The following is a 25,782-nucleotide window of genomic DNA, read 5'->3' as shown; positions in this document are numbered from 1 at the left end:
TGTGTGTGCGTGTGTGCGTAGGGGGGGGGGTAGAGGGGATCTGGTGATGAGGTGATCGGATAAAAGCGACATGCAGTGCACCGGGAGATGCCAGTGCCTCTCGTGACTGTGTTGGCCATATGAGCCAAATAGTATTACGGGGCTTCTGCCTGTGTACTGCCGTCACACTCACATCCACTCTCCTTCTGTTTCTCCGTCCCCGGACATGTTCTTCCCTCCCCCCATACGCACTTGCGTGTGTGTGCGTTTCTATTTCTTTGTATCATCCTTTGTCTTACCCTGACTATTATTATTGCTTGTGCTGCCGAAACTGACGAACGCGTCCGTCGTGCCACAGTGTGTTAGCCGATGCACGCGTTACTTCACTAAGCGCACCGCTCGATGCACGTGCATCTTCACACTTCTACGTGTACACCCCTTCACCTCGACCCTAACTCGCGAGCAAGCATAGCAGCCACCGGGAAAGCAACAAGCGCGTGCTTGTCTCGTTGCTCTGAACGGAAATCGTTCTCACAGGCGATAGGGCAACTGCCACGGTGAACATTACAGGGATTTGTGGGCGAACAACAACCCCAGGGCCGGCACTCGGCAGGCTTGAAGTATCGTGGTCCTCAACAGAACATCGAAATCAGAAAAGGCGTTGCTGGGTGCCTCGGAGCGCTATACTGCCCATCATTAGCCCCGCCATCACAGCACGTCATTTTCTTTACCCTTCCTTTTTTGTTTCTCTACACTCATGGCAGAGCAGCCCGCGAATGCGACGCTCACACGACGTCGCCAGCGCCGCCCCGACCTCCAAAGCACGTTCGATGTGCCGGAGGATGTACGGCAGTCCCTGGAGCAGGTGGCGCGAGCCCTCTTCGTTACGGCACCGTCCTCGGCATTGGCGACCAAGGTGGTGCGCACGACGGACGCCGCACTTCAGGAACTCCTTCAGCTTTCCCTCACCCCAGAGCAGCAGCTGCACGCCATCTCGAAAATGACGGGCGCCATACGTGAGATCCCCAAGTGTCGACTGGCGGCGATTCTCACTGAGTCGACTGGTGAGCTCCACTCGTGGGGCCGCACCCTAGCACTCGAGGCAGTTGTGCCGCTGCTCCTCGACTGCCGCGTGCGCTATCTGCACCGAGCGCTCATGACTCTGCTGCGAACGCTTCTGCCTGCACCAGACGCCGCGACGGAGGCGACTGTTCGTGAAATGTACGTTGCACGCATCCTGCACTGCGCCAAGTCGTGGGAGGCAGACGCCGCTACCGCCATGAGACCTATGGCGGCGCTTGGTGCCCGCAGTGACACCTCCGAGGCTGCCGCCGCGGTGTACTTTCCGTGCAGCTCGGAGAATCGAGGCACCATTATCCCCGCTGCGCGAAGCATGGACGACTGCAGCGCTGAGCGCGATCAGGTGTTGAACTTCTTGAATGCAGTAGATGGACTGACAAGCACGCTGATGCCCATGATGCCTGGCATATTCAAGGACACGTTTCTGGAGGTGCTGCCGCTGCTTGCCGACAGCTTCCAGTGGGTCGTTGTTAACGCGACTAGCCACAGCCGTGTCCAGGCTAGCACCGCCACCGATGCAAGTGATGGCGCAGGCACGCTGCCACGGCTGACCAACGAGGCTGCGCAAAGTGTGACCAATGCGGATGAGGAGGCCAGCAATGGTGTGGCGGTGGCTGTGCTACCGGTGGCGCATAAGGCCGACGATGCTGCTGTGTTTGGCGAAGATCTCGAGCACATTCGCTACTGCGTCCGCGTAGTCGCCGCGTACATCCACAAGTACATGGACTCGCTTACACTGGCGATGGCGTCCGGCGCTACCGGCGACAACGTGCGCCGCGATCTGACGCGTCTGCTGCAACCCACCATCGTCATGCTGTACTCGCCCATCTTCCCAAAGGATGTTCTGAACGCGGTTGGACTACTGGTGGCGTCGATCTTGACGGTGCGCACGTGCGACGCGTGGCTGTTGGCCTTCGTATGTGCCGCGCTACGCGACGACGTTGCCCAATACACAGGTGGTGCTGCCAGACTTCTCGGTGCGGAGGCGTCCACCGACAGCGTCCCCGAGTTGCAGGAGAGTAGAACAGCCGCTGCTTTGTCGCTCGCGCACCTTTTTGCGCAGACAGACGTGGCTCTGCGCGTCGTGTCAGCGGCGAACCCGCGAGAGGCAGCTCAGGCTGATGGTGGCGCTGGGGCTAAGGCCCTGTACGACCTCTTTTCCAACTTAACGCCCAATGGCTGCTTTGCGCTGCTCAAGGGCATTCTGGCGCACACGTCGGCGCCGATTCGCGGGGACTGGATGTCACTCGGGCTCCTACTGAGGCCTCTACCGTGGACCTCGCTGTCGGCGATTGGGGCGGAAAAAGCGCCGAGCAATCCCTCGCATGGCACTATCATAGCCTACGACATCATTTTGCAGGCGGCGCAGCAGTACTGCAACGTTGTGCAGGAGCCGGAGACGCGATTTATGGCTATTCAGACGGTGGACAGCGTCGTGCGCCACGTGAGCTCGGTTCTGAAGATCGCCGTCAAGGCGCTCGCGCAATCTGCGAAGAACAGGGGTGCCGACGCTCTCACGAAACTGGCTTTATCCCAGTGTTCGCTAGAGTCTGCGGCGCCGGAGGTGAGCCAGGCAACGGCACTTGTTCGCCACCTCTCTTCGCTGTGCACTTCATCCCCAAAGTTGCAGAACGCACTCTCCTACGCCACTCAGCTCATCATGGCGCTGTGGGATGACGGCACACAGCAGATGTCTGGTGCCCTCTACGGCACGTACGGCGAGATCTTGAGGATACATGCGCTGCTTCGCGGTAGCGCCTCTCATGCGCCTGGCGAACAGCTCGACCGTGGTGTCGACACCTCCGTGACGCTCGATCAGATCCTCCAAGCACAAGCGGAGCGCCGCGGAAAGTACCACGCGCTTCTTGGCTTGCTTTCCATGATGCCCCTGGGCGACTTCATCGCGGCGCTGCAGCGCCACTATGGCTGCCCCAACGCGGCAACAGACGCCGTCTCCGCCTTCTCCCGCACACTCTTGGCAGGGGCGAGCAATCACAAGATTGGTAACGTAGCCGGCGACCTCTTTGCCCATTTAGCGCGAGGCATTGCGAAAGCACCGCTAGACGCTGCTATCGCAGGCTGCAGCTGCGACGGCGAAACAGCCGAGCATGTGATGCGGCGTGGCATCATCGAGCCGCTAGTACGCGCGATCACAGAGAAAGGCTACGTTGGTGTCTCGTCCAACGTCAGTGAGGGGGTGAACATATCGCACATAACCGCTCACTTTGTGGCGCCCTTGGTGAAGCAGGACCCAGCGTGTCTACGCGCCATACTCACCGCCGTCGCCGCAAACCTGGACGGCGCTTCCTATGGACAGTCCTCGCTGCCCGGCACCGTGGCAGCACCAGAGTACGAGCGTGTTGAGCAAGGTGTAGTCGAGGTGGTCGCTCGCGCGCGCGGCGTCGGGGTGGACATTACGCCCTACCTTGCCCCTGGTAGTACTATACTGCGGGTGCTGGAGGAAGGTAGCCGCAGCCTCAACTACGACGTGCGCAATACAGCTTTGTGTCTCTGCGTGCTAGGCGCCAAGAAAATTCAAGCCGTGCAACCTTGGCAGCTGCGCAGGGTGGAGGAGTACTTCATCTTTAACATGCACCTCGGCGGAGACAGCACCGCACGCAAAGGACTTCTAGAGATGCTAAAGAAGTGGGTGCGTCGACTCATGGAGAGCTACACCAGCAAACCCCAGAATGGGGCATCGGCATCGACAGCGGCTTCGGCGACTCCCAAGAAGGCGCACAAGAAGGGTGAGCGACAGGAGGACGCGGTGGCGGCTGCCCAACGCACTGGCGCAACGTCCCTGGTGGCGGTTTCCGCCAGCGGGCAGGACTTGCAGCTGGAGCTGGGCACCGCGGCGTATCGGGTGGCGGTGATGGATCACTGCAGACGCCTCTCGAGCATCTTCGCCCAGAACATCGGCACGAGCGCTCACGCGGGCGCCGGGCTTTCGGTGGAGCGGCGCGTCGCGGCCATGATGGGGTACTCCATTCTTCTGCAAGGGCTGCGCACACATGTCGCCAAAAAGGAGGCTATGGAATGGGCTGCCGCCACAGAATCGGTGAGCGGCGGCGCCGCATTGCCGCTGCTGCACATCTGTGTCGTACCATCCCTCCTTGCCGCGCTGTCGGATGGCTGGTCGCAAGCGCGTGAGAGCGCCCGAGAGCTGCTGCGCGCCTTCTGCGAGTTGGCCCCAACAGCGGTTTTCACGGCGACTAACGGCATCGACGGCGGCAGCGCCGCCTCTGCATCCGCTATGGCGGCGCGCGCTCATCAGGATCTGCTCCGTGCGCAGACGTTCCGCAACGCTGAGGGCGCCGTGGGGCGGTTTCTCATCTTCACCACGCTCACAGCGGAGGCGCAGGAAGCCACGAGGCAGCGTCCGCTGGAGGAGCTTGAGCGTCTCAGCGGCCTGCTGGAGCGAGAACGCACGTCTGTGGAGGGCAAGTGTGCCGAGATGAGCGCGATGCGTGGCACCAAGGCATACGCCTACATTCAGGCAAACCCGCTCCACGGCACCCTCTCGCTTTGCGCGGAGCTGCTAAGCCTCATGGCGTCGGTCGAGTGCCGAGCCTCCGCGGCTTCCCCATCGTCGCTGCTGACGCTGGCGTGCACGAATCTCTTGCAGTGCTGCTGCCTTGTCCTGCGCACGTGCAGCTCACTGGTGGGCACGGAGACAGTGACCGCCGGCGCCACCGCGTCGTCGGTCGCGGACGAGGTCGTGGACTGCCGCGGCCATGTCTACGACCGCAGTCGGCCCGAGGCGGAGTCTGCGATGCGGGGAGTGGTGAACAACACCTGGCTCAGCATGCGCGTCGCCGCAGGCTCCATCACGCGCCTCTTGAAGGTACGACCGGTGCACGCCATGCCGTTCGCTGCCGTCCATGCGGCCGCCTACGAGCTCGTGCATGCGCTACTCCTCACGAAGCACAACGGAGTGATGCGTTGTGTCCGTGAGGCGCTCAAAGCCCTCGTGGCCACACTGGTGCGCTCGCGTCAAACGCTGTTCTACCAACTCCCGGCAGAGCTGCTCGACTACTTGATGGGGCCGGAGGGCGTCACCTCTGGACATGTCACCCGCATACTGCGGCGCAGCCAAGGCCTCCCGCATGCTATCCTTGCAGTGCTCGAGGCGGAAGACACGACGGTGCCATACTGCCTCTTTCCTTCAGCGATGAGGCAACTTCTGCGCGTCGCGCGCGGCGACATCGCCGGCGCACATGCGCTGGGCGGCGCCGAGACCGCGCCTCTCGGCGTTTCTGCGGAGACGGTGCGACGTAGCCAGCGCTCCAACGCGCTTAACGTGATGAAGTTCATCTTCGAGGACAAGGTGTTTGCCGACCGCGTTGTGGCGTACATCGAGGAGGCGTTCTCTTTAGCAACGGAAGGCTTCCACGACGCCAGTTGGCACACGCGCAACAGCTCGCTCATGCTCTTCTCCGCCGTCATCCACCGTTTTGTCGGCGAGCACCCGTCGACCGGCGGCTCTGGTGTGAACACCTCCCTGCACGACGTCGCAAAGCGCATGCCGCGCGGCGTCGCCTACGCGTACGCGGAGCTGACGAGAGGGAGCCGATCGGTCCAGGAAGCGAAGGGCGAGGACGGCGGTGCCGCCTCCGCTGCCAAGGTAAGTGTTGCTCTTTTCCCGGTGCTGCAGCTTCTGTCAATGCTCTCGCCAGATCCGCCGCATCTCATCACCAAGGTCAGCCACGGCGACTCGGACGACGCGGCCCGCATGATAGAGGCTGTAATGCAGTGCGCCGGATCGCCGAGTTTGATGGTTCGCTCCGCCAGCGCGGTGGCGCTGTGCTGCTTGGTGCCGCTCTCCTCTCTTAGGAGGACGATTGAGCAGACTCGACGTGGCTTGTCGCTAGAGCTGCTGCAGCCGCATCGCTCTCTCACGGACTCCGCGAATCACCCGGGCCCGCTCAAACAACGTGGGGGCGCAGCTGGCGGGGGCTTGAACTCGTGCCATGGCGCGGTGCTGCAGCTGCTGCAGTTTCATGCTCAGTACGTCGGGACGCTGCGCCGCCACTACAGACAGAAGCGCAGTAGCTACGCCACACCGACGGTCGCCGAGGCGGTCATTCAGGCCATTAGCGAGGCTCTTCTCTCTTGTCAGCAAGCGCTCGTCCGGGCCTGCACTGTGAGCGCCACTGTAGCGGCTTCGCTGTTCGCCTTACTGGCAGATGTCGTCTTCTATGGCGCGCGACACAAGCTAAGCCCGGGACAGCAGCACGCAGTGCGTGGCATGTGCGTTGAGGCTATGAGCGCTTATCTTAAGGCGCGCCATGTCGTCTCGGAACGTGGCAGCGTGATGGAGGGTGTAAGTGCCATGCTCGTGTTTCTGGCTGCGCAGCGTGAAAGGGCCCCGATCGGGCATTGGACGGGGGTGGAGCAGGGGCGGTTAGCTGAACTGCTGCAAGAGGAGGCCGCCGCCCTTAGCATCCGGCGCGGCGAGCACAACCTCATCTCGTGGGTCATGACGCAGCTCCGGCACTACTCGGACGCGGCCGATGCTCTCAACAGGACGGACGTTGCGGTGGTGCTGCGCGTGATATCACGCGATCTGCACTGTGACCTTCCACAGCTGGCGCTGAAGTCATTGACGGAGCTGTTTGACGGCGCCGCAAGCCCCGCGTCGCCCCTGAAGATGACGATCGGGTGCATTGCGTGGGGGCAGCTTGTCTCGCACATGCGTTTTGCTGCCATGGCTATGGCACTGACGAACAAGACGGCCGATGCGACCACTGCTCCGCCCCATTCATCAGACTTCTCCAGCCTCGACGCATGGCAGCAGACTTCTGCTGTCAAGCAGTTGCATGCAACGCTTGTCTCTCTCCTTACTCTGTCTGCCGACGGTGACGACTCCGCGACGGCCACGCCGCTGCACAACTCGGATGCCTGCAGCGCGGCGCTCGACTTCATCGCCACGCATGACATTTATGTCTCTGACGCCCACGCTGTTTCCCCTGCAGTCGCGCACCTCTTGTCCTACTACTGTGAGCCAGAGCAGCCACTGGAGTCTCGCTTGGCAGTGGTGAAGGCACTGCGCACCGCACAGTCCTTTTTGCGCCGCAGCGCCGCAGCCGCGGCGTCAACATGCCCGGCGAGTGCTGTCACGCTCTTTTTGGTGCTGTTGCGGCTGCTGGTGGATGACACATCCGAGATTCGTGATGCGGCAGCGGCTATCTGCTCTCGCAGCATGTGGGGCGCACACGATGCTCCTCGAGACCAAGTGTTCTGTCTCCTCGCGGTTGTGCGCCTCCTGCGTCGGCTGCACGCCGCTGGCCTCTTGTCTGGCGTCGACGCGCTCAGGCCCGTCATGTCCCTCGCAGACTCACCAACGACTGCATCGGTTGTTGTCGGGGCCGCACCGGCGGAGGAGGCCGGTGACGGGGAAGAAGTCGCCGGTAGCGACGACGAGGATGTCCTGTTTCAGAAGGAAGCGGCGAACATGTTTGCCGAGAAGACAGTTCTGTCGCACCTTGCTGCGCACATCTTGGGCAATGCCACCAGTGACGCTGCCACGATGCCGGTCTGCTTCTCCGTCTATGACAGCTTCCTGGTGTAACGGATGCATGCCGCGCGCCCCTCGACTTTGTCGGACTTGTGTGAAAGCGCACTCGACGGTGCGGTGTGAGGTTGAAGCAGAGCGAAAGACGGAATGAGGGGAGGTACCGTAGGCGGTCCGTGATTGACTGTCGTTTTCCCCTCCCCTCCCCGTTTCCTTCGCGTCGCCTGCATATTCTCTGCTGCCGGAGCTGTTTCCTCTGGTTTCTTCGTTTTTTTTTTTGGTGTTTTAATGTAAGGAGGGCGCATGGAGGAGGGGCGAAAAAGCTCTACCAGCAAAGCAACCGACGAACTCCCCACATGTCTGCCGATTCCGCGTAAGGCGGCCCTGCAAAGCATGCCGTCGCCGCCGCGTATACAGCGACCACCACCACCTTTCTCTCTCATGACCACGCCACTAACAAGAAAACACTCTTAAAAGGAAGCGATAATGAAAAGCCCTTGGCGGAGGAGAGAGGCGTTGCTATGCACTCAAGAAAAGACGTTCTGCAGAACACAGTGATGCTGCCCACGCCGCAGGAGCGCGAAGCAGTGTCTTCGCTCGTCGGCAACTTTTGATTCATCATCTGCTGCTCGGCCGTCCCTCGAGCTGGCCGAGCACCTTCTTCTGAGAGATGTCCCATGGCTCCTGCTGAGCAGCTCACCTCAGCGCCGTCTTCATCACTTTTTGGTCTCTCGTGGTTCCGTTCCTCTACCCATCTCACTAATGTGTTGGTACACTAGGTTTTTTGACCTGCACATCCCAATTGTACACACACACACACACACGCGGTCGCGAACATGTTGGGATGGTCTGGGGCGCGCTTCGCAGCCGCTCTGCACCTTCGTCGGAGCGTTTGCTCACCGTGCTCCGCTGCAACGCAAGGTTGTCACACACGCGCACCGCGCGCCTTGCCCTCCAGCTCTTCGGTTGTGGCTCTCTTTGGTCCCGCTCGAGGGTTCAGCGGCACAGCTCGTCGTTTCAGCGGCACTTTCCACTACCGAAAGGTGCGCCTCACGCCCGAGGACGCGCTCGATCCCCTTACGAAGCCAACCAACATCGACAAGGCAGCCTTGCACGTCGTCTCAGTGCCCATCGGAAACTTAAAGGACTTCTCCTTGCGGGCCCTCGATGTGCTGCGCGGCGTCGACTACATCATCACCACCGATCGCCCTGCTACCAAGACTCTCCTGGATCTCGTTAACATCCCCAACCAAGGTCGTCTCATTCACTATAGCCGCGGAAATCGCAGCACCTCGCGCGAAAAGCTGGTGGAGTTGCTGAAGGGCGGGCGCAGCATGGCACTGGTCACTACGAGTGGCACCCCGTGCATTGGTGACGTCGGCGGGGAGCTGGTGCAAGAGCTACAGAAGAGCGGTATTCGCGTCACAGCCGTGCCGGGCGCATCAGCCCTGATGAGCGCGCTGGCGATATCTGGTTTGACGACTTCTGCTTACGAATCGGCGAAGAACCACAAGAGAGGCGCTGACGCAGCCGCCGACGGCGACGCCGGCCTTTCCCCTCAGACCTTTGAGGACGGCTCTTTCTTTTTTGGAAACGTGCTACCCAAGTCTCACGGGGCGCGACTCCGGATTCTCCGCACTATCGTTGCCCCTGCCACATTCCCGTGCGTCTTCTACGAAGTTCCGCGACGGCTGGTGATGGTGCTGCAGGACATCGCATCTGTGCTGCCGCATCGGTTCGTCTACGTCACGCATGAGCTGACGAAGCTGAACGAATCATTGCACGCTGACACAGCGGAACGACTCGTTGGCTTCTACCTCCGTCAAGAGGCACAGATGCTGGTGAAGAAGGGGCAACTTGTGCTGGTGATTGCCGGTGCGGGGCCGAAAGAGACGGCGGCGTGGCTGGAGAAGGAGGCGGCGAAGCGGCGGCGTTTGCGCCGCACAGTCAGCGATCTTATGAAGGATGCTCCGCCTGCGGCATCGTCGCACCTGGAATCGGCGCCGGGCACCAGAGGGACAAATGCAGCGGCGTCATCGTCAACAGAGTCGAGTGTGACAATAGCCAAGGAGGAGCGGCGGCAGTGTAGGAAGCAGCGAGCTGAGCTGCGGCGCTTGCGGCAGAGGAAGAAGCGCGAGCGCCTTATTCGGGCGATCGAATCTGAGCAGGAGAGACTGCGAGTCATCCTTTCCATTAATCGAAACGACGCTAGCCGGCTAGTGTGAGAGCTGTGGAGGCGTGACCGAGTGATGAAAGACAAAGCAGTTGCCAAGTGTGCCGTCGCTCTCGCACTCACCTACGGCGGTTGGGCTGCGAGGGAGTAGTGGGCGGGTCGTGGCCTGCAGCGTGCGCCTGCGCAGTGGAGACGACCTCACCAAGCACCGTCCCAGAATGTCAAAACACACGCAACTCGTTGACGTTGTCTACGCCTCCACTTTCTTTCGATTGCGTGATGGTGCTTTTCGTTATCTGTTTAAACCACCACAACAGCTGATCAGCCGCCTGTCGCTCTGCGGGCCTTCACAGGGATCAAAGACGATCAACCCTACGCCTACACAGATCGCTAAAGAGAAAACAAAGAAAAACGGCACTGCGTATAAAAAGCTTCTCCAGTCGTGGCTGCGTAACATCTGCACCCCGAGAAAAGGTGGTGAACACGAGGGGTTGCCCGTAGAGAGAGGGAGAGCTGTAACTGAGGCTATCTTGCTCCCTCCTAGCCTTTTCCCTTTACTGGATTCTCCCGGCGCTGAGGTCGCCCTGCGGGGCCCGAATTGTCTCGTTTTTCTCTTCGTTATCCTTCCACCACTTACACCTCACCCCCATGCTTTGTCGCAGCGAATCCAATTTCTCGTCGACTCTCTGTTTCTGTTGCTTGACTCTTCCGACTCAATCACCGGTCCGCAACACCTGCCGTCCCCTTCGCCCCCCCCCCTCCCTCCCTCCCAACCTGGCAGGTAGTTGTCCGAAGCACTGCTCCGTATTTTCTATCACACAAACCCCGTCCCCTCTCCGTTCACTCATCCTCAGTTGATCTAGGCCCGAGCTCTTTGCCGACCATCCAACGTGCAAAGCGACGCTAAGCGAAACAGCCAACCAAACAACTCCCCTCCCCTCCCCACGCAAAAAAGGTGTGCTTTCTCATCTATTCATTTGAGCTGTGGCTGCTTTGCGCATCAGTCTCTCTCTACATATATATATATATATGCGCGCTCTCTGCCCTTCCCCCATACACCCTCTCCCGCTTATCACACCACCCCTTGCTTACAGACTTTGCGTTCGCGTTAAGCGAAGCCGAAAGAGCCCCTTATTCACTGGCGCTTAGTCCCATCATACACCCCACACCCTTTTCACACACACACACAGAACGAATCCCTTATTCTCTATGTCGAACGACCTCGGTATTATCGGCCTCGGTGTCATGGGCGCGAATCTCGCCCTGAACATCGCCGAGAAGGGATTCAAAGTTGCCGTCTTCAACCGCACCTCCGCGAAGACGGCGTCGTTTCTCAAGGAGCATGAGAGCGAGAAATTTGCCGCCAACCTGAATGGCTACGAGACCATGAAGGCGTTCGCTGCGTCCCTCAAGAAGCCGCGCCGCGCGTTCATTCTCGTCCAGGCCGGCGCCGCTACGGACTCTACGATCGAGCAGCTCAAGGAAGTGCTCGAGAATGGCGACATCATAATTGACACTGGCAATGCGAACTTCAAGGACCAGGACAAGCGTGCCGCGCAGTTGGAGAGCCAGGGTCTCCGCTTCCTCGGCATGGGCATCTCCGGTGGTGAGGAGGGTGCGCGCAAGGGGCCGGCCTTCTTCCCGGGTGGCACACCAAGCGTGTGGGAGGAGGTGCGCCCGATCGTGGAGGCGGCTGCGGCCAAGGCTGAGGACGGTCGCCCGTGCGTGACTTTCAACGGCAAGGGCGGCGCTGGATCCTGCGTGAAGATGTATCACAACGCTGGTGAGTACGCCGTGCTGCAGATCTGGGGTGAGGCGTACACCGCCCTGCTTGCCTTCGGCTTCGACAACGATCAGATCGCCGACGTGTTCGAGTCGTGGAAGGCGGATGGCTTCCTCAAATCCTACATGCTCGACATTTCCATTGCCGCTTGCCGCGCGAGAGAGGCAGCAGGCAACTATCTGTCAGAGAAGGTCAAGGACCGCATCGGCTCCAAGGGCACTGGCCTGTGGTCTGCCCAGGAGGCTCTGGAGGTTGGCGTGCCAGCGCCCTCGCTCAGCATGGCCGTCATCTCACGCCAGATGACCATGTGCAAAGAGGAGCGTATTGCGAACTGCAAGGCATTCCCCAACTTCCCTCGTGGCCCGTCTGCGGAAGCCAGGGACAAGTCCCCGAACTCCCCCAACGCGAAGCAGCTGTACCACGCCGTCAGCCTCTGCATCATCGCGAGCTACGCGCAGATGTTCCAGTGCTTGCGCGAGTTGGACAAGGTGTACGGATTTGGCCTGAACCTGCCTGCCACCATCGCCACCTTCCGCGCCGGCTGCATTCTTCAGGGCTACCTGCTGGGGCCCATGACGAAGGCCTTCGAGGAGAACCCGAGCCTGCCCAACCTGATGGACGCTTTCACCAAGGAGATAGTGGCGGGCCTTGATGACTGCCGCCAGATTCTCGCCAAGCTCACAGTGAACACGGCAGTGTCACTGCCGGTCATGATGGCCTCACTGTCCTACATCAACGCCATGTACACGGAGACTCTTCCGTACGGACAGCTGGTGTCGTTGCAGCGCGACGTCTTTGGCCGCCACGGCTACGAGCGCACGGACAAGGACGGCCGTGAGTCGTTTGAATGGCCCGCACTGCAGTAGACAGCCGCTCTCACCTAGCCGCTCTCAGCTAGCCGCTCAACCGGTTCCCTTCTCCCCCTCTGCCAGTTGAGTGCCCTCCCGCCTCTCCGGCCACAGTTGCCCCGGCCACGCGTGGCACATACCGCACTCACGAAAAGCGCAGACAAAGGAGCATGCAAGACAGGGGCGCACCCACTCAGGACTTTGGCACCCGATTCCGCTCTCAGACACCCGCGCGTAGCTTACCGTTTTTTCCGCTCTTCCGTTAGTCCTCCCTCCACACACACAGAAACACCTCCAAAGACAAGGGAACACCTCAATGCGTGTGGCATCTCAGGGGCCAGTGCACCACCCACTCCGTGTGTGAGGAAGCCAAGCAGCCCACCCACCCACCCCCTCCCGCCAAGATGCCGAACCACCTCTGGTGATGACAAGGGCAGGCACCTACGGCCTAGGGGAGGGGTCAGGGCGGTGTGTCGCTGCTGATGTCGGCTCTCAGGCCCTGGATGGCGTTTGCGTCGAAGCCTCCTGCGGCAGTGGATACATTCGTGCCATCTATGTGGTGGGCAGAGCATCAGCGTGGCTGGAACGTATCCCGTCCCCGGCCCTCACACTGCCTACTGGTGTATGGCGCCTGCGCGTCACCCCGACGGGGATGCACCAGCTGGCGACCGGCAAAATGGGAGTAGCTGTGACGCCATCTGGGAGGAGTCGGGTGGGTGGGTAGCGTTCGAGGCCGATGCAGTGCTCTCAGATGGCCTCGTGGACGCACTGCTGTGAGGCGTGTCTGGCGCTGCTTCGCACGACGAGGTGAGGCCTGTAAACAGGCCCTGGGTAGAGTGGAACTGATCTTGTGCGGCAAAGGGAAGCCGCAACGCTTTTTTTTTGTCTGCCCGCCAGACATCTTATCTGGCGCGTATCAGACTCCATCTTGTGATGGCGTATCGTTTCTCCCAGCCTTCCTTGTTGTTCACCCTCTGTCTGTTCCGCTACAGCAGGTGGAAGAGCGCCTGTCCAGCATGCTGGCTTTTTTTTTTCCGGTAGGAGTGACGAAATCTTCTTCGACAGTGGAACAGGGAGGAGCCGCTGGTGGCTCAACGGGGACGGCTGCGGTGCTTTGAGGAATTTGCATGGAGCGAAGTAAGCCCAACGACAATGGCCGTGTGCGCGAAGCGCTCTCGAAGAGGAGCGTCGCGGAATGGGATTGCTTTTTTTTTTGCTTGGCCACTGACAGCTGCGAGAATGAGTCGGCTGCTGCTGGCGGAACGAGCTGAGTGAGAGAGGGGAGGAAGGCGGAGACGGAGGAGATGGCCGGCTAGCCCTCCTACCGCTCTTATCAACGCGCACTGGTGCACCTGCGACGCGTTTTCGTGTTTTATTTTATGCTTTGTCGTATACAACACGAGCGAAGCACACATCGTCAAGACAAGGTGATCGGAAGAGACAACCAACGATCAAGAAAAAAAGGAGGGAACGAAAAGAGCACAAAAAGGACGCGCAAGGTGGAGCGGGAAAAAAATTACACAGTGAAGAGGACTTCAGGACGCAAGGGAGATGCGGTGCTGTGCTTGTATACCGTCCCGCTTCATTTATGTATCGCCCTTCTTGTTTTGCCTGTTGATTTTGCTTGCTTTCTTTTCCTTTTCTTCTTCGCCTTGTCGTGTTTCGCCTACCACTGCCACTGCAACCAAGCATGAGACTACGAAGGCTTTTATTACACACACACACACGCACCCCCTCCCTCTCAGGTTCAAACGCTTTCCCTTCTTTCGCTTCTTTGTTCTCATTTTGTGCGCTTTTTTGAAGCTGTTTTTTTTTTGTTGTTTTGCGCAGTTGTGTGCGTGGCGCGAAAGGAAAGGAAAACAAAATCATGTACCTGTCTGTTTGTGTGTGTGTATGCATGTGAGGAGGCGTGGTGCGGGGTGCGGATGTGAACATGGGTATGTTGTCTGCGTCGTTACTTTTACGAGTGTGTCCTGTGCGCAGTAGTTGACTGTATGGAAGCATGATGGAGCAGTGCGCTGTATCGCGCTTCCACCGCACATTCTGCAAGTTTGAACATGTATGTAACACTAAGCCAGACATCCACACCTACACGCAACTCCTACGCGTCGAGGCACGCAAACACACACAGATACACGCAGAGAAATCCACATTCTCTTATGACTGCGCTTTTTCTTTTTTTTTTCACCGCGTTTCAGAGCTCCCCAACTCTACGTACACTCCTTCTTGTTCCATCTCTCTGTCTCCTTTCCAATCGGTCTATCCGTATCTGCCGCCCGTTCTACTCATTCTTTTTCCCTGCTTACGGCGCACCGATCTACTCAATATTATACCCGCTGTACTTCCTCCCTCTCAGCACCCACGCCCGCACGCGATGGTGGAGAAAAAGACAAACCGCTAACGGGCATCCGCGGATGCGTGTGCTTGCGTTGGTGCGGGTAGAGGCGTAGGATGTAGAGGGAAGGGCTTTCGTAATGCGATGGGTAAGCGAAAAAAGAAAGACTGCGTTGCTGAGCAAGGAAACGGCACTTTGGCGCTCGATTCGTGTTTCAGGACAGAAGCAAGACAGAATGCGAAGAGGCGAGAGAAGAAAGAAAGGAGGAGGACTATAGCAACAACGAGCGACGAGGAAATCGCAGGGGGACTGGCAGTGGTGGCTCTGAGGTGCAAAAAAAAAAGCTGTCGAGATGTGGATGACCCCCTTACATACGCATGCGCGCACGCGCTCTTTCTCTCTGTCCTTCCGCCCATTTTGCTCGAGCTATGACATGCACACTTACTCGACTAGAAGGACGCAGAGCTCGGCGAGGAAGCAACGTTCAACTCGAGGGTCAAAATCCAACAAAAAACCGGCAAGAGGGGGCTCAGGTGCACCTGCGCGATGCGCTGAAATTCAACGTGCGCACGTAGCCTTGGATCTTCGCTGGTGCCGTACCTGCACGTGCAGGTGCTGGACAGTCCCTGGATCGTTTTGTTCTTTGTGGCCGTGCTGTCAACAGGCTCATGTCTGCATGCTCGGGCGGACAGGGGTTATTCCCTGATGGAGGGTCACTGCTGAGTGCGCCGTTCCCCCCTTATTCCTGTAAGAGGGCGGGCGAATGCAAGAGCCAATGATCCAGCATAGCCTTCCTGCATGCGGCCATACGGGCATACACGCACGCACGCGCAAATACACTTGTGTCTCTTGGATGCGTGTAGGTGTATGTGTCTGTGTATGCCCATGACTGTGCTCTCCTTCTCCTTTGACCACGTTCTCTTTACATCTCTCTTTCTGGTCTCTCTCAACGATGCCCTCCCCCTTCCTCTCCTAACTGCCCATGCACCACATGTGCGCCTACTCACCGCATGATGCGCCTCACCAAACAATCTATAAACCACCGCAATAAATTGTACTTTCGCCTTATTTGGTTTCTCTCGTCAACCATGTCTTCATCTTCCGTCACCCCAAGAATTTGTTCGAGAGACGTCTCAACGCCATCTGATCATTGTAACATCATTACTCTATCACTCTTCTCCCTCTCCCTTCGCCCTGGGGAGCCCCCTTCTCCCAATTCTTCTTGCTTCTCTGTGCACGCAGAGACTGAAACCCCCATCACAAGGCAACACGCTATCAGCAACCACGACTAACCACCCCGCTCCTTCTATGTTCGCTTTTTTCCCCCTTCTTGGTTATTCCCGGGTATGATACGCTTCATGCAGTCGCCTTTCTGTACTTCGCTTTCTTTCGTGCATTTGCCTTCTATTTTCAGCATCACTCACCGTATTTTGAACGCTAGCACGTTTTCGTCTTTCTGATTCTACCCTCTTCTTACTATCTCCACGTGCCCTTGGCTGCGAGACAGGCAAAGCAAAAGCGGAAGGGCCAAGCTACGCATGAAACTGTCGTTAAGTTTGTGAGTGTGCGGCCACTCTCTTCTACGCTTCTCTTGCGTTTGTCTCTCTCTCTCCCTTTCTTGTTCGCCTCCGTTCTTGCTTTCTTGTCACACTTTCGCAGTACACAGCGGACAGAGGAGCCGCATACGCGCCCACTAACTCACGAGCCCCCCCCCGCTCTCCACTCACACGCCTTACGGATCGGAATCGTGGGCCATTGTCACCAGTGCGTCATCCCTCGAATCCGCTGTCAGTCGCACCATTCCTCGCCAGCCTTCTTTTTCTTTTTTATTTGATGTTTTGTTTTTGATTGTTTTCCCCTTCCTGCTCTTTGGGCCCTTTCCTTTTTGTGTGTGTATGTGATACATCTCGCTTCTTCTCTGATTGTTCGTCCTCTCTTTGTCCGCCTGTTCTCTGTTTCGTTCTGTGCTCCCTTTCTCTGTACTTGTGCTTGCGCGCGTCGACTTGTTGGCGCTCTGAGTGAAGTTGCTGAATTTGCGCCTCGTCGCCGCGTGCCATCTTTTGAACGGTCGAGCGCAAGCGATATAGGGTGTGTGAGCTACGTAGCGTCACACTCATCTACACGTACATACACGGGAAAGCCCCTTCATCGTTGCCGCACTCTTCAGTGGCGGCTAAGAGACACGGTTGGATAAAGGAACAACGGCACGCACGCACACGCCTGCGTACGTGCGTGCGCTAGCCCACGGTTACATCCTGGCATTGCCGCGGTGCCATCTCTTTTTGCCATTGCACGGCCCTCTCCCTCCCTACGTCTCGGAGAACCATTCCAAGCTCGATTCGCCATGACGAAATCTTTCTCACCGCCCCTGGACGGCTCCTCGCAGAGCATGTCGGCGAAGAGTGAGCATCTGTGGATGCATGGCGTTGCAGGCATGATGGGCGGGTCAGCCGCGATGATGATGTTTTACCCGCTCGACTTCCTACGCACTCGCATGCATATCCTTCATCAGGGAAGCCGCGCGATGCCGCTTCGCTCCGCTCGTGAGATTTTGCGTCAGGAAGGTTTGCGCGGCATGTACAAGGGCATCGGTGTGTCTGTCGTTTCGCACAGCGTCGGCTGGGGACTCTACCTGGTCACCTTCCGCTCCGCGCAGCAGCGCATCACGGAGTTACTCGACGAAAAGCTGGAGGACTCCATGATTGAGCAGTCCGGTCTCGATTTCATGAGCGCGTGCGTCGCGGCCACTATCACGGGCACCGTTGTCACGCCGCTCCACGTCATCAAGACACGCCGCCAGCTGTGCGACGGCGACCGCCTTCACAGCGGCGTCCGTGTGCAACCGCTTCCGTCCGGTTTCGCTGGGGTGAGAGCGATTGCGCGGCAGGAGGGATGGAGAGCCATGTTCCGCGGACTGTGGCCTCAAATACTGCTTACCGGCAACACCACCATCCAAGTGACCATATACGAGTGGTTCCGGCGTAACCTGTTCACCAACCACGAAAATCCCTCGCCGCTGCAGGTGGCACTGGCCTCCGGCTTTTCCAAGGCAGTAGCCTGTGCCCTCTTCAACCCCCTCGAGGTCGTGCGGACTTGCCTACAGGATCAACGTAACCACGGCAGTCCGGAGTACAAGAGCATGCTGACGGGCTTGCAGACTATCTGGCGCAGTGAGGGGCTCATCGGCATGTACCGCGGCCTTCCCGTGAATGTGGCACGCGTCATCCCGTCAACGATGATGGCGTTTGTGCTGTACGAGAAGTGCCTGTGGGCGATTCGCGCGACGTACCAGATGGCTGAGTCGCTGCATGTTACAGGCGCTGCAACCTCGAGCACCAGCACTGCCTTCAAAGGCGGTTCCTCTGCCAGCAATATCAGCACTGCGAGCGGCAGCAAGACAGGTTTTGCTGTGGGAAAGCCTCAGTTTCAGTAGTCTGATTTCACACCGCTCGCATGTCCCGCAAACGGCGGCTCAGGACTTCGCAGATGAAGAAGTGAAGCTGCGCAAAACGATCAATGAGAAAGAAGCGGGTGAGTTGGACACGTGCCAGAAAGCGAGTCACGACCAGATATCAAGGAACGCTAGTGCGCGATGTGCGCCACGAGGGGAAGCCACTGCTTCCCTTCTAATCCGCCAATGCGTGTCGTCTTTGGTGGGGCGGAGCACGTCTACGAAATGCAAGACGCTTCCTCATGTGCGCTTTCACACGAGCAGGAGATTCCCACAAACGGAAAAGAGCGACGCATTGGAGGGCACAATGTAGTCGTCCGAAAAAGAGGAGATGAGAGGGGGAGACCAGAGACACGCGCGCAAGACCACGAAAACGTTCGTTCCTTTGCAGCGAGTCCATTCTCTGCCACACAACAGGAGTCAAGCTTCATTCTACCCGTCGACTGTGTCTCGGGTCTCATCGCGTGGTGGAAAACAGCGCAAGACACGCCTCACAGCAGTGCGTCCACGAGGCCATCTGAGAGCACTGCATCGGCCTCGAACGCTACCCACCCACCCGACTCCTCCCAGATGGCTTCACAGCTACTCCCATTTTGCCGGTCGCCAGCTGGTGCGTCCCCGTCGGGGTGACGCGCAGGCGCCATACACCAGTAGGCAGTGTGAGGGCCGGGGACGGGATACGTTCCAGCCACGCTGATGCTCTGCCCACCACATAGATGGCACGAATGTATCCACTGCCGCAGGAGGCTTCGACGCAAACGCCATCCAGGGCCTGAGAGCCGACACCAGCAGCGACACACCGCCCTGACCCCTCCCCTAGGCCGTAGGTGCCTGCCCTTGTCATCACCAGAGGTGGTTCGGCATCTTGGCGGGAGGGGGTGGGTGGGTGGGCTGCTTGGCTTCCTCACACACGGAGTGGGTGGTGCACTGGCCCCTGAGATGCCACACGCATTGAGGTGTTCCCTTGTCTTTGGAGGTGTTTCTGTGTGTGTGGAGGGAGGACGAGTCACAGAGGAAAGTAAGAAGAAGCGGGAAAGTGAATGAGAAGGCAAAGGCACAGAGGGCCATGACAAGTGAGACATCAACTGTATGATCTTCGTCTTTTCATTGTGAGAGGAGGCAAGTCCCGAATAAGTGAATGGTGTGGCCTGAAGGTTGTCGTGGAAGATGTCTGACGACGGTGGTGCGTTTCTCCTGTGTCGTCTACTGTGGTGCGTGCCGGTGATAGGTAGCATGCGTGACTTCCGTTGTAATTCGCAAGCAAGAGAAAGAGAAGTCAGGCACAGCAACTCCGCCGCGAACGGAAAGCATCCAGCTCGCAGCTGTGCAGACACTCGTGGACAAGCCGATGCATCCATGTGACGCGGCAAGGAGGGGGAGAGCTCACCGTAATGAGGACAACAGTCGTGCACTGTCATACGGCGGGGGAGAGAATATATGAAAGAGTGTGTGATCACGTTTGTGGAAACCGCCGCTTTCCCTCTCCCCGACCCGGCGACTTCCCAATATATGAGCATGACGGGCGCAAATGTGGCCCTGCTCGAGGGGTGCATGCTCCACAGATTCTTTTTGTAGCGAATGTGTGCGTGTGTGTGTTTTTGCGCTTGTCGTGGTGTACAGTTGTGACGTGCTTTTGAGTTTGCGAGCAAGTGAGAGTGCGTTGGTGGTGGTGGGGAGTCGCACGCACCCTGCCCCCCCCCCCCCACACACCTTTTTTTTTCAGCTGTCTGCCTTCGTTGCTTGTTTTTTTTTAGTGTATGAGTTCCTATGGTGCTTACACGGTATCATGTAAAATGGAAACCCGAAGAAGCAGAAGAAGAGCAGCAAAGGAAAGTCACAAAACAAAAACAGGAGGAGAAGAGGGAGGAGGAAAAGGCAGGGGCTGCCCAACCGAAAACAGCCGGTATTGACACCCACGCACAAAGCTCACCGACTTCCTTAAACGCGAAACAGTGAGGAGGGATAGGCAGCAACGCCACGTTGTCTATAGTACTCGGAAAGGAAACAACAGCGACAACAAAGCAAAAAAAATACTTGACCCGTATACTCTCGCCCACGAACAGGGCCCTTTCCTGTTTTTGTTTCGGTTTTTCTTATTGGTTTCTTTTTTTTTTCCTGAATGTGTCCGTGTGTGCCTTGCAAGTGTGATTGATTCTCTCTTTTGCTTTGTGTTGATCAAGTGACGTTTCTGTCGTCCTCGCGTTGACTGTGATTTTCCTCTAACCTGGAGAAGAGACGTAAGTGCGGTGGCCATAAGCTGATCAGACCCTTGCCTTTTCCTGCCTGTGCGCGCATGCTCCCCCCTCTACCGAAAAGAAAAATAAGTGTGTGACCGCATCTCATGCCGCTCTGAGAGTATAACGCTCACGAGGAATAGCTCCCACGTTTCGTGTGCACGTGTGTGTGGATCATCTTGCTCGTGCGGTGCTGTGACCACCCCTTCTTATTTGGTGTGTGCCTGTGTCTGTGTGAATCTCTTTGTTGACCATCAGAGGCTGATGCTGGTGTGGCGCTGATATAGTGGTTTCACGGCCATTTCGCTTTCGCTCGGCCTGGCAGTAGTGGAGGACTCCCCTGCGGGCTTGGTGCTTTGACATGCCCGTGTTTTTTTTTTTTGGGGGGGGGGGAGGGTCTCTTCCGTGTTTCTTGTGTTTTTTTTTTGGTTAGAATGCATCGAAGGGATGCCGTCAATGCCGATGCTCGGCTCCTGATTCTACGGATATCAACGTGATAGAGGAGAGCCCACGAGGGCTCACTATCGAGAAAAGAAATGTGAAGGAATGCGTAATCAGCGGCCATGAGAGGTGAGGGCACTAAGAACACCGGCACGTAAGCAAATCCCTCTCGAGGCCTGAAGTGAGCCGCGTATTGCGTGTTCCACGAAATATGCCAAAGCGTCTTCCTCCTCAGACCGGCCGATCTTCGCGACGCCTATACCTTTCAGCTCTTTCTTCTCTGGCGTTCTGTGAATCTGTCCGGTGTGTCTTGTTTCTCTTTTTTTTGTGTGTGCGGCACTCTCCATTTGCCCCTTGGCGTTTCACTTTGCGGCGTTAAAACAGGCACTCGCTGGCCCAACGAAAGGCGTCAGAGATGTTAAGAGAGACAGCGAGAAAGTGGGAAAGGGCGGGCGCTAAGAACAGGACAAGCGACGGTTTAGAAAACGAAAAAATGTGTGACTGGTGTGTGGGAAGCGATTCGCGCAGAACAACATGGTCACCGAAAAAGAAGCGCGAAAAGAAAAAAGAAAACAGCGGAGGACGCTTACTTTTTCCTTTGATTGTTCTGAGGCGCCTCTGTTGTAACTCCGTTTCCTTTCTTATCTTTCCTTCTTCACTCACCTTTGCATCTCCGACTTCGATGGATCATGTATGTCTGTGTGCGCCTCGGTCTCTGTTGTGGCCTCTTCGTCTCTTTCCTGTATGGCTAAGCGGCAACTCACGAGCATCTCTTTCTCCGTCTCTTTTTTTTGTAGTGCGTCGCTTTCTCTTTCTTTCGTGAAGCAACAACCTCCACGAGGGCTCTTTGTGCCGTGTTCTGTACCGTATATATGTCTCAATGTCTTTTTCAATATTTCGCGCTTTTCCTATGCTGGACGATGACGATGACATGCTGATGTTTGGCAGGAGGCGTGGCTTACTACTCGACCCGACGGAGGACGAAGAATGAGCCCGAAAAGGTGCCATCGGAGGGGCGAGGGTCAAGGCAAATCCACCTTCCACGCATAGTGACCGCGCTGTGCCATGCAGAAGGAAACTGTGGCAAAAAGAGAGGGCTTTTAGGAGGAATCGAGCGCGCGTACCACCCTCAGCGGTGCTCACTGACAGACACACGCACACACAATCGAATCCCTTGCGAGTCGTTTGTTCAGAAAAAAAGTCCTTTCACATACCTTTTTGTGCAGTTTTGTGCCGTTTTATCATCCGCCTCTTCGGGTGCCCTTCTATCGACTGACGTCCTCTCCTTTTCTTTCAGTGCCCCCCTTACTTGCTCTCCATTTCCCCTGCTGCTGGCGTTTCATTGCGAAAGCAGGCGGCTGCTCCAACAAGTACAGAGAAAAGGGGAAGAAGAGAGCCGAGGCCTCGCCCCCTCCATTCTTCACGTCCTTGTATAAGTCAAGATTCCTGACTCTTTCCTTTGTTTTCCAAGGCGCACATGTGTGCGAGATGTGCCATGGACGCCGTTTCACCCTAAGAGCATCTCTCTCCCCTTCCTTCTTGTTATTTCTACCTCTTCTACTTTCTTTTCTGTTTGCGCTGCTCTTCTCTGTTCCTCTTTTTTCTTTGTGCGGGAGTGCAGCCGCACCGGAGGTCTCTTGTCCCTCGCTCTTTTTCTCTGCCTTGTTCTCACACTCTCTCCTTTGGTCGGCTCTCTCTCTCCCTCTCTCTGGTTCATTACATGTCGATGTATGCAAGTGCAAGTGTTTTTTTATTTCTTTTGCCCACGCGTGTACTCTCTTTTCTTGTTTCTTCGTGTGTGTGTGAGTGTGCTCTTTTCACCCATCGGCTGCTTCTAGCAGATGGGCTTCGTTTGTTTGTTTGTTCTTGGAGGCCTGCAACGTGCGTCACCCGCGCCACACTCATCACCACTTCCTCCGTCTCACGCCTCGGGGTCTGTCTGTGTCCCCCCCCTTTCCGTGTGCTGCGCCTCTTTCATGCTGCAGCACCTATTTTGGTTACACACATAAGCGCCTGCGTGTCTTGCCCAGGCTATGAAGAAAAGGAAGGAGGGAGAGAGGACGGTGGATGCGTCGGCCACACGGTAGCCAGGAATCGGAATCCATAGAAAACAAAGACGAAGTGATGTCGTCTCTACAGAGTCGCGGGCCCATTCATCGTACGTCTCTCTGTCGCTCTCAATATAATTGGTGAAGACCTAAGAGACACAGTTTCGTGCTGTAAGATTCCTTTGTCTGCTTCCATCCGCGAACGTGCTTTGTGATGCATTTTTCGCGCATGCAAAGGCATTTCTGCACGCCTGCTTATAGTTTGTTGACAGAGACAACTGCGTGAAGGTACGATATATAGAGGGATAGAGAGGCAGCATGGAAGCCGGAGGTATGCCCATTCTCTCCCCGAAACATCTACTTACGGAACACAAGTACACCCTGCTCATGGTCAACATGAGTGCCGAGGAAAAAAAAAACGGCGTTGGGTGTGTGGGAATTCATAACGTCGGTTTTTTCTGAATTATTTCTTGTGACTCATTACTATTTATTATGTTTTTTTTTTTTTTTTGGTTCCCCCCTCCCCCACACCTACACACTCCTTTGGTTGTCGTGTCCTCGGGCTCGCTTCGTTCTCTATCTTCTGGTTTGCCCCTCTTTTGTGTTTTTTTTTCTCATTGTCTTCCTAATCAAAAAGAAACATGAACGCGCTGCTGCTTCTCTACTTTTTTTTTTTTGCTGGTGATCAGGCCGAATATGCAGCGTGCTAATTGGGTCATGCAAAATAACCACAACCACAAAGACAAAAACAAAGAGTCGGAACGACCACGAAGAAAAAAAGAAAACATATCGCGGCGCCTGCATTTGGCGGTTCTTCGTCATCTCGCACTCGCACGCGTGCACATGCAGCACTAGCGAAGCACTAAACAGAGAAAACAGCAGCGCATTTCTAGCGAATAATACAGCGCGAAGCAGCACTGCTTCTACACTAGTGCACTCCTCGTGCTTCTTCGCCCTGTCTTTCTCTGCACCTACTGTGCCTCTTGTCCGTCTCTTAATTCCTTTTATTGCGTCTTCACCATCGCTCAAGCGCCGCCGCCGCCACCCCACCCCCTGCCAAGCCCCCCTCAGCGCAGCCTGGACGACAACCGCGCTTCGAGAGGGCAGAACAACATCCACTGCCTGTCTTCCGCACAGAGGGATACTCGCGATTTTGTACTTGGATCATCTAGCCACATCTATACAGGTACTTCAACGCTCGTTGGCGAGCGAGAAAAATGCGCCAGCGAACCGTCGTCACAGGCAAGGTGGTGAGGGACAAGAGCGGTGCCGCGGCCGAACTCTCTTCCAGCGAGCACACCCAGGTTGCGTTGTCGGCGTTTAGTTTTTTGTTTTCGGAGTTGTGTGTACGCGCCTACACGTTCCCGACAAAGGTGAAGAACGTCGAGGAGGTGGAGGCCCGCTTGACCTCTCTTGGCGCGCACGTTGGGACTCGTCTTATCATGCTCTCCTCTGTCCGCGACCCCGTCGACCTGCAGCGCCGCCCGCTAACGATTGACGCGGTCCTGAAGTTGCTGCAGGAGAAGCTCTGGGCACGCTGGTTTGGCCGTCCCGCCAGCGAAATCCAGCGTGAGAGCAACTCAGATCGCTTCTTCCTTTTCGACAGCGACCCTATCGTTCTCCGCCACGTCCACCCATCCCCCGACTACGTGGACAGCGAAGGCCGGTGGAACGTGAACTACGCCGGATTCATGGGCGGCATCATTCAAGGAGCACTGCAGTCAATGGGCTTTGAGGCGGAGGTGCAGACATATCATCAGCCGGAGCCCGGGAAGCCTCACCAGTCGCTGTTCGTGATTGCTTTTGCGAAGCACGTCTGGGATCGGGAGCGGAAGATGCGAACCTGACGGCCCCGTGCTGATCGCGTGGTGCGTGTGTGAGTAAGCGGCTCGCCTTCGGCACCGAGCTTCCGTTGGCGCTTCGGTGCTTTGCCTTGTGGTTTGTGCTTGTGTCGTGTCTGGCACGTGTTACGCCACGCACGCCTCTGTGGCACAGACAGAGGAAGCTGCCTCTCGCTCTCTTGCCTGATGGAGCTGATTACCTTACTCCTTCCTTGCAGAGGCTCGGCATGTATGTGAGTGTGCTGGGGCTTATTTGCCTGCTGTGACTGTATGCCTCCCCCCTCCCCGCCGCGAAAAGAGGCACCGGGCATTGTGTTGGCCGATGCTGTGCCCTTCTGTAGAACCAAGCTCCTTGTGTTTTGGCTTGCTTGGCTCTCCCCTCGCCCCATCGGAAGCTCTACTGATCCGAACGAAAATCTTTAGCGGCGTTGACATACGGAGGTACGTCGCGGGCTGCCGAAGCGATTTGCTGGGGTTTTTCTCCGGCTTTTGCCGTGCTGCCTCGCTTTCGCGCCTCTTGCGTCGCCTAGCGGCTCTGCTTCAGAGAGATGAAGGCGCAAGTGCCCGCCACTGAGCCAGCTGTGCTCTTTGATGCTGCAGTGAATTTCATCACGTAAAACATCAGGAAAGGGGGAACACAATGCGCTCTCCTTCGCTGAAAAAGAACAAGTCAAAGGACGCCGTGCTGGTTGGCCTTCGTCCCGCTTGCTGTTCTCACCAAACATGCTTCCCCGCATCTCCGAGAGCCTATCCAACTGCTTCGTTTCACCATTGCCTCTCTAAAGTTCACACCCACCCACCCACCTCTGTACAAATGACCGATCTTGTGTACCCTCTGCACCCTCCCCTGCCCCTGTTCTCCTCACACTCAATCAAAACAAAACAAAAAGAAAACCGAATCAATTCGAAGCAACCAACAATAGTGGATCGTGCAAACACCTTCCCCAGTCAGCCTCCACCCCCTTTATACACACACACACACACACGCACATATACGGACAGACAGACACAGCCGCGCAAGCGCTGTCCTCGCACTCCTCTCTGTTCGTGCTGTT

At 57.2% G+C, this 25,782-nt stretch overlaps 5 protein-coding genes across 5 annotated transcripts; all 5 read left to right on the top strand.

Annotated features, from left to right (window-relative positions):
* Window positions 1–736: 736 nt before the first annotated feature.
* LDBPK_353410 (hypothetical protein, conserved) lies at window positions 737–7,630 on the top strand (the record flags this gene model as incomplete). The annotated part of the gene is made up of 1 exon (XM_003864873.1): window positions 737–7,630. The coding sequence occupies one exon, from the start codon at window positions 737–739 to the stop codon at window positions 7,628–7,630; it is 6,894 nt and encodes a 2,297-aa protein (XP_003864921.1).
* A 779-nt stretch (window positions 7,631–8,409) lies between these two features.
* On the top strand, window positions 8,410–9,798 carry LDBPK_353400 (hypothetical protein, conserved; the record flags this gene model as incomplete). The annotated part of the gene is made up of 1 exon (XM_003864872.1): window positions 8,410–9,798. The coding sequence occupies one exon, from the start codon at window positions 8,410–8,412 to the stop codon at window positions 9,796–9,798; it is 1,389 nt and encodes a 462-aa protein (XP_003864920.1).
* Window positions 9,799–10,955: 1,157 nt separating this feature from the next.
* Window positions 10,956–12,395, top strand: LDBPK_353390 (6-phosphogluconate dehydrogenase, decarboxylating, putative; the record flags this gene model as incomplete). Its single annotated transcript, XM_003864871.1, has 1 exon — window positions 10,956–12,395. The coding sequence occupies one exon, from the start codon at window positions 10,956–10,958 to the stop codon at window positions 12,393–12,395; it is 1,440 nt and encodes a 479-aa protein (XP_003864919.1).
* A 4,661-nt stretch (window positions 12,396–17,056) lies between these two features.
* LDBPK_353380 (mitochondrial carrier protein, putative) lies at window positions 17,057–18,145 on the top strand (the record flags this gene model as incomplete). The annotated part of the gene is made up of 1 exon (XM_003864870.1): window positions 17,057–18,145. One exon carries the CDS (start codon window positions 17,057–17,059, stop codon window positions 18,143–18,145), a length of 1,089 nt encoding a protein of 362 aa, XP_003864918.1.
* Window positions 18,146–24,103: 5,958 nt separating this feature from the next.
* On the top strand, window positions 24,104–24,733 carry LDBPK_353370 (transport protein particle (TRAPP) subunit, putative; the record flags this gene model as incomplete). Its single annotated transcript, XM_003864869.1, has 1 exon — window positions 24,104–24,733. The coding sequence occupies one exon, from the start codon at window positions 24,104–24,106 to the stop codon at window positions 24,731–24,733; it is 630 nt and encodes a 209-aa protein (XP_003864917.1).
* Window positions 24,734–25,782: the final 1,049 nt, after the last annotated feature.

The sequence above is a fragment of the Leishmania donovani genome, chromosome 35 (assembly GCF_000227135.1).
Source record: "Leishmania donovani BPK282A1 complete genome, chromosome 35".
Lineage (NCBI taxonomy): Eukaryota > Euglenozoa > Kinetoplastea > Trypanosomatida > Trypanosomatidae > Leishmania > Leishmania donovani.
The sequence above is the reverse complement of the archived record's forward strand: the minus strand, read 5'-3'. Positions and strand labels throughout refer to the sequence as shown.